Raw genomic sequence first — 7,780 nt, forward strand, 5'->3', positions numbered from 1 at the left:
TGCTTTAAATGAACACATGGCTGTCATGGTGGCAGCTGTTAACAGGTAAAAGAGTTTAATGAGTGGGAAGAAAGCAACCAGGGTATTGGCCTAGGTTAAAAAAACTTCTTTATTTCTTTTTATAAGGAATATTCAAAATGTGAGACACGCAGACAGTTACAGAACGTAGGAAGATATGTTTTATAGTGACTTTTGTATTAATGCTGTCCTCAAAGACTAGTGACTTTTTCTGCTGCAGTAGAATAAAAAGAAAAAGCATTATGAAAACTGGATGTCTGCAGAATCTAGCAGAGCCATCCCTGATCTCCATGCATCAACAGAGTTTGTTCTCTGTAGATGCGGCCTCCTAAGGGAGAGCTAAATTTTGGAGTATCTTCACATTGTGCAGTGAATGCTTATTCTCTTGGCCAGTTGCCAAGAAATGTAGGGCACCAGTGAGAAGAGACCTCCCTGCTGTCACCACTGAGTGTTGCTTTGCAGTTGTAGTCAAGACTCATATCTGAGAGAGAAATAAATGATATGATTAAAAGGGATAAACTGGAAAAGACTGGATTGCAAAATGCACTAAGTAATTCTAAGGATACTTTTTTTTATAAATTACCAGACCAGCGGTTTACAGTAATTGCTGCAAATGTGGATTAGAATAAAACGAAGAAGCAAATAAAACCACTTAATGTTAACACAGTGGAATACATAAGCATAGCTTAACGTGCTTTAGGAGGGCTCCAATCTCCTGCCTAGTAGCGGGGCATACGTTTTATAGCATACCTAATGATAAAAAGATTAGCTGGGGAATCATTTGAATGAGATTAAAAGTGGTGGAATCTGTATCTGACAACTGTAAATCACCAGCAAATCCTTTATAACTAAGGTCCTATTCTTTTGGAAATATGCTAGCAGGCACACAGATAAAATGCAGCTAAAAGGATTCACAAGAATGGTTCTGTGAATGCATGAACCTTTTTTTTTTTTCTCCTTATTTTTTTAGAATTGTTATCATATAACCTCGTCATGATTCCACGTTCCATTTATTCTATGGTATTTAAAGCTGGAGGCACTGGTGGTTTTATTTTTTTGTACAGTATCTGCTGTGTCACAATTATAAGGATGGTTTCATATTTAGGTTATATAATGTACTAATATTTCTATTATAGTGTTTTTGTTCCTGAAAAATCTCTTCTTGATTATTGCATTTGATTTTACATCTCAACCTATACTTCATTAATAGCAGTGGCAAAAACCTACCATTCAGTTTCTATTTAGTACCCATAGTACAATGATGCCTAGATTTCTCCTCCCTCCCCCACTCCTGCCTCCCACGCCCAGTAAAACTGTCAGACTAAAATTTTTATGACCCAAAACAGTGAGAAATGGTTAGGTGTTTTATTAAGAGCTAAGCTTCTGGAAATCGGGCTTTATATTAACTGACTTTTTATTGAAATTCTCTACTTTCTTTTACCACATCGGTTAATGCCCATTAGTGTATTTGAGGTAAAATAAAGATCAAGGATGGTTGAAAGCAAATCATTCCAACAAGATGACATAAAGTCCATGATGAATTTTGCCAACAAGACTTAATTTATATCCCCCTTCTTCAACCCATGAAGAATGAGATGGTGGTAGCTTTTTTTTTTGTTTTTTAGCTATGATGCTTATATGTAAATTTTCTGCCCTCTGTGGAAATACTTACTACAAACACTCTTTTGCCTGCCCCAGATTTTATTTTTTGTTTCAATATGTAGGAGTCTACGGACTGAGTAATTCTCTCTTGGATACTCCATGGAAAAAGCTTCAGTATGGCAAGCAGCTTTTCACAGACGTGATCAAGCAAAGTCAGGACCTTACCAAAGAAGACCTGGTGAAGGAGCTTATTAAAGTGATGAATAATCAAGAGCCGTAAGAACACTGCTTACAGTTTACAAGCAATGCTATGCAGATATTTTAAAGCTTGCATGTTTGTTTTTTTTTGTGTGTACAATAAGGACTTAACTGTGTGGAAAAGTTAGTGTGCTTAGTGCACATTAAGTGTGTCCATTTTGGGACTTAATGCCAAGCAGTTAGTATGCTCTAAATTCACACCTACCTTACTGCACAATAACTTTCCTGTGTTGAGCAGCCCCTTGTGTGGCCTGGATTTGGCCTGTTATATCATAGGAGCGTTTGTATGCAGCACTGTTGCTTCCTGCATAAGAGGACTGTAACACTTGCTGATACAGACCACCAGCTAAGCAGGAACAGTTTTTTAAACATAGACACAAAGTTCCCCAATCTCTGTCATTTTAAACCCAGTAAATGCAAAATGTAAGTGTGTGTGTGTGTGTGGTATTTCAAACTTAAGTCAAAATAAATCTCCTGGGTTAAGACAAGGGTTTTAGAAAACGTGAACTATGAGTTTTAATTAGTGCATCTGTTTAGATATTTTAAGCTCCATTTTGCCATGCATTCAGTACTACAAATCAAAAACACTGGGATGCTTCAAGGAATTGCTATAGTGCATTGTTTAGCAGTGAGTTGCACCAGACCCACACTTAAAATACACGTGCACCCAAGGTTTCTGTTCATCAGAATAACCTCATTATCTAAGTGTCTCTGGTTGTAAGATGGATATTTATTAAGGCAGCACTAAGGTTCAAAATTATAAATCTATGGCTGAGAATTTCCAGAGCAGCCTATGATAATGAAGATGTTTCACATGCATTAATTGTATAGGCATTGTGAAGGTATATTGGATGCAATTTAATTTCTACAGCAAGCCCCCTTTACCACCACTTCCCCTGTTTGTGCCGTGAATGGTGGCACCCTAGAAACTCCTTTCCTGCTCAGGTAAGTACCCTGAGTTTGTATTCTTCCCTTCTCTCCTGCCTAGTCTGAGGGTGACCTCAGTTAAGCAGCTTTTTTACTGCGGAGGTCAAACAGTATCACCTCACAGTGCATCTGGAAAAGATTCTAGAGAGGCAGGGCTGAATTTAATCCGTATCCTTTTTCTTTCTACCCTCTTCACTCATGTTTCTCATGTGGCAAACGGTTGTTGAACTTGCATTTCTCTCTTTAATAGAAGCTGCCACAAGTTGGTTCACCGGGGAAGGCAGAAACCTGAGCTGTGGGAGAAAGTAGAGTGCCACACGTAATGATAGGGTGCAGGGAGCTGTATTTGAACTTCTCCAGATTGGGATGCTGAAATATTGAAATACCAAGCTACATTTTTCCTTCACATTTGAGGGAATGTGCTAATGGTGTGGACAGGAGGAAAGAGACATGCATGTCTTTCCAGTTCTTCTACAGGTTCGATCTGACCGTAGACACTGCTCAACACCCCACCAAAGGCATTATTAATTACTGTTCATAGAACATAATGTTTACACCTAGGTCCTCTTTCTAAACATTTCCAAACTTTACGATGGAGTTGTATTTGTTGTTTCATGGTAGGACGCAGGCTTGTCTTTTGCTGTGTCCTCTGAAGTCCTCTGCAAACTCCATTTTTGTTAAATTTGATTGAGGGTATTTCTGTAGACATTTCTAATCTTCCCCCGAGATCCTTGCAGTAAGACCTGCCTGCCATCTTCAAGAGGAAAGAGACGGCCCCTATTCTCTAACTGCATAATATTGGTTTGTGTGATGCACCTCCAAGTTGTTTGACCTTAAGTTTTATTATAGATTTCTGGAGAAAGTAGGAGTGTAGAAAGAAAGGAATAGTAATAATGGGGAGAGGACTGTCAAGATATGGAATATATTTTTAAAGGTTGAAAGCTGATGAAACTAAGTTCAAGACATCAAGAAATTCTCTGTGTGAAAGAGCTCACAAGCTATGTTAATCTCCAGTTCTTTGCTTTCCAGTTTCTATATAAACACATTGACAATCTTGGTTTTATTGTTATTTCCAAGCTATGGGTTGATTATGGGTAGTCGGTGTTGGAGAAACTGTTTTCAGTAATGCTGGGTGAGTACAAGTGCGGTTTGTTTTTCAGTCAGTTACCAGACCCTGCAATTGAGGACCAAGGAAAGGACTACATACGGCCTATACTGAACAAGTATGCAGCTGTGTGCGTTCGTGGCCCAGGCTATGGAACAAGGTGAAATAAATAAGGCAAAATAAAACGATTACTGTATTGAGCCATATCTGAAGTCGAACGCTGCCATAAACCTTAACGTTCAGGACCATGGAACACATTCCTTTACTGCCTATAAACTTCAAGTATAAATATTTATCAGATGTAATCGAGTAAAGTATCTTCCTATATTATCATTTTTGTTATTCCTCAGTTTTCTGATGTGGCTTTTGCTTGACATTGACCCTTTGGTACCTAACTCAAGATTTGCCATACCACTTACTAATAACATTAGCTGTTTTATTTTTTGTTTGTTTGTTTGAAGCTATCCAATCTTTTCCTGTAAGCTTAAGATGGTGTTTTGTGTATATTAGGCTCGGAGTACTGTGCAAAACACAGTTCAGTAGTCTAGAACAGGGTTGCTCAACCTCTGGCATGCAGGCCAAATGCAGCCTATGAAGACATGGCATCCAGGCTGCAAGGCTCCCCACAGGTTGGGAAATGTGGTGATGGGGGAAAGGTGGCAAGTAATACAGCTACCCTCCCTTGCTGCCAAATTCTCAAATCCCAAGCCCTGTGGCAGGTCAGCACTGGGCCACACCCCCTTCCCCCAGCATGTCCAGATTGGCACTGGGCTATGGTCCCTTCCTCCCCCAAACCCCTGCTCCGTGAGGTTGGGTTGGGGTCAGGCTGCCCCTGGCTTCCCACATCCTGCATGGCCAGGTGAAGCCCTGCCATGCCCATTCCGGGTACAGGATTGGACCAGCAGCTGGATCCGGCCCGCAAATGGACCAGGCACTCCCTATCCAGTCCCCTGGGGAAAAAGGTTGAGCCTCCCTGGTCTAGAAGAATTGCAGGTGGCATCACTCCCATACACACAAACTTACCGCTGCAGTTTCATATAAATACAAACAGATGATGCCTATGTACATCCCAGCCCCTCAAGTCCTCTTTCATCATTCAGTTAGCCCTCTTCAGAGAAAACCACCGAATATTGTAGGTTACCAATTCAGGCACTGGTTTTCCATAAAGAAGGAGCAAGAGTGTTTTGCCTGTCCTGCATATGTTTTAAAGAGAGTGGGGGGGAAAGGAAGTACTTTTTTTCCTTGAAGCCCCCACGAATGTCCCCTCATCCTCAGCCCCTCATCCTTTTTTCTGTTTTAAGTTCCATCTTGTTATGTTTTGTTGTCCCACTTTCCTTTTTGCCATTTTTCCTGACATTGTATCTGTTTCAACCTTTAGTTTGCCTTGTTGCCAGGCTGCCTCTCTGCTAATGGCTTGGTTATATGGTTTCCCTTCTGACCATCGCTGACCAGACAAGCTCTACCAACTTAGATGCCCCAAAGAACGCTCTGAGGGGCCCTGAGTGGACACCCCAGCATTACATTCAGGCCCGACATCTTGGAAGCAAGAGGGAAAGCAGATAACATTGAGGTCTTTTGGGGGTGCTCCCAAGTGTTTTGTTTTTTTTCTACCTAACTGCCAGTCTTTCTGCCAGAATGGGAGCAAATAGGAAGTTTTTATTTTGTTGGCAGGAGTCCTGGAGTTCAGAGGGCAACTACCTAGACACGGCCAAAGACATTGGGAAGAAACAGATCTAGGGCTATTCAGTTGCGCTCTGCCCAAGCACTTAAAACATGGAGTCATTTGTAAAAGTAAAGGTGACTGGTCGTAGTCAAGTTTTCTGTGTAGCCATTCCCTTGAGCTTTTTGCTCCAGCATTGCCTGCTGCAAAGCAACAGATCTCTTGATATGCCATCTTTAGTTTTATAGGAGCTTTCTGTGGAAAGTTTTGTAAGTCATACCAACTGGCTTCCATTTCTGGCACAGCAGATAAATCAGTTCAGTAGAAAATTGAAAACTATTTTTCTTCTCTTTTTTTTTCTTTGCTTTTCCACCACTTTCTTATTGGCTCTGTCTAAGCCACTGGAATAATAGAGTTCTTTTTGAGAGAGAGAGGGAAGTCTTTGTGGCTAGCTAAATTAGGGATTTATTATAGGCATATCACCATAATATCTGTGTGACAATTGTGCATTAAAAACCCATTAATCCTGTTCAAAAACACCCTCATCTCTATCTTCAGCTCATTTGTCCTGCTTTCTTTAATGCGCTATCCTCACCTTCAATCTAATAAGACTGCAGTAGACACTTCTGTCACTGTTAGTAAGAGGGGGTGGAGAGATTATGGGTCAACCTGATTCCTGGTGGTATGGAATTTCTCAGTTTAAGAGGCTGCCACTGAAAATGCCTGGCACTTGACGGTTCAATCTCTGGATTGGTGAGCCATAATGTTTCCATGGTTTAGGTGTCTTAGTGGATTGATGAGCAAAAGGGTATCTCCAGAATAGCCTGCACCCATTTCAGCGAGGGCTTTTTAAAGACTAACTTCATAACCTCTAAATAGCATTGGGGTCTGGCTGAAAAGCCATTGCAAAATGCAGGCCACTGGTTTGATGTAGAATAAAATATGTGCAAAATGTATTGCAAATGCAACCTTTTGCCTGTCTGTCTTTTATGGGACACTCAAGTCCTAAAGTGGCATGTAGAGAGAGATCTTCTGTTTTTATGTATTGCTGGTTAAATTCTGCCTGTTTTGCAGAAAGGAGAAACAACACTAGATTGTCCTGAAGTATCTTGAAATAGTTTTGACTTAGTCCCAGTACATCAGTCACTTTGTTTCCCCAAATCCATTCTGGTCAGTCTCATTGCCCTCTGATACTTGGAGCTGGTTTACAGTTGACAACTCATCTTAAGCAAATTTACAAATTGGACAGAGACTTAGAAGACCAGGATTCTTTTCCTGGCTCTGAATTAGTCTGCTGGGCAACCACAGGCAAAATGCTTCCCCCTTCTGTCCCTCAGTTTCCCCTCCTGTAAAAGGATCTTGAGATCTACTGATGAAAAGTACCTCTGCTGAAATTGCCATTGACATGACGAAAGAGCTGCTAATACAATGTATTTTGGGGTCGCTGGGATTGGAAGAGATTGAAGGAGGGCAAATGGAGAAATCTGTAGAATTATTCGCTCAGAATGAGGCAGAGGGAAGTTTAGGAAACATTAACAGTATGTCATAGATTTCATAGATATCAGGGCTGGAAGGGACCTCGGAAGATCGAGTCCAGCCCCCCACCCAAAGGGCAGGAAGTCAGCTGGGGTCATAGGATCCCAGCAAGATAAGCATCCAGTTTCATCTTGAAGGTGTTCAATGAAGGCGCTTGAACCACCTCCGGTGGCAGGCTGTGCCAGACCTTGGGGGCTCGGACAGTAAAGAAATTCTTCCTTATGTCCAGCCTGAAACGATCTTGAAGTAGTTTGTGACCATTCGACCTCGTCATCCCTTGGGGCGCTCTGGTGAACAAACGTTCCCCCAGATGCTGGTGGTCACCCCTGATAAACTTGTAGGTGGCCATCAGATCACCCCTAAGCCTGCGCTTTTTCAGGCTAAAGAGCCCCAGGGCTCTCAGCCTGTCATCGTAGGGTCTGCTTCCCTGACCTCTGATCATGCGCGTGGCTCTTCTCTGGACTCTCTCAAGCTTCTCCACATCCTTTTTGAATTGTGGAGCCCAAAACTGGACACAGTACTCCAGCTGCGGCCTCACTAAGGCCGAGTACAGGGGGAGAATGACGTCCCGGGATTTGCTTGAGAGACGTCCCGGGATTTGCTTGAGACGTCCCGGGATTTGCTTGAGATCATCGAGTCTGACCCCCTGCATAGGCAGGGAAGAGTGCTGGGTG

General features: G+C 42.0%; 1 protein-coding gene across 6 annotated transcripts in view; it reads left to right on the forward strand.

The window, feature by feature from the left end:
* Positions 1 to 7,780, forward strand: part of TANGO2 (transport and golgi organization 2 homolog) — a 79,834-nt gene that overhangs the window by 66,310 nt on the left and 5,744 nt on the right. For all 6 annotated transcript variants that reach the window (XM_006021546.3, XM_025201519.1, XM_025201520.1 and 3 more), the window contains 2 exons: positions 1,743 to 1,896; positions 3,966 to 4,070. In XM_006021546.3, the coding sequence (XP_006021608.1) occupies positions 1,743 to 1,896; positions 3,966 to 4,070 (259 nt within the window). The remainder of the gene's footprint in view (positions 1 to 1,742; positions 1,897 to 3,965; positions 4,071 to 7,780) is intronic.

This window comes from Alligator sinensis, unplaced genomic scaffold, assembly GCF_000455745.1.
Source record: "Alligator sinensis unplaced genomic scaffold, ASM45574v1 scaffold570_1, whole genome shotgun sequence".
NCBI lineage: Eukaryota > Metazoa > Chordata > Crocodylia > Alligatoridae > Alligator > Alligator sinensis.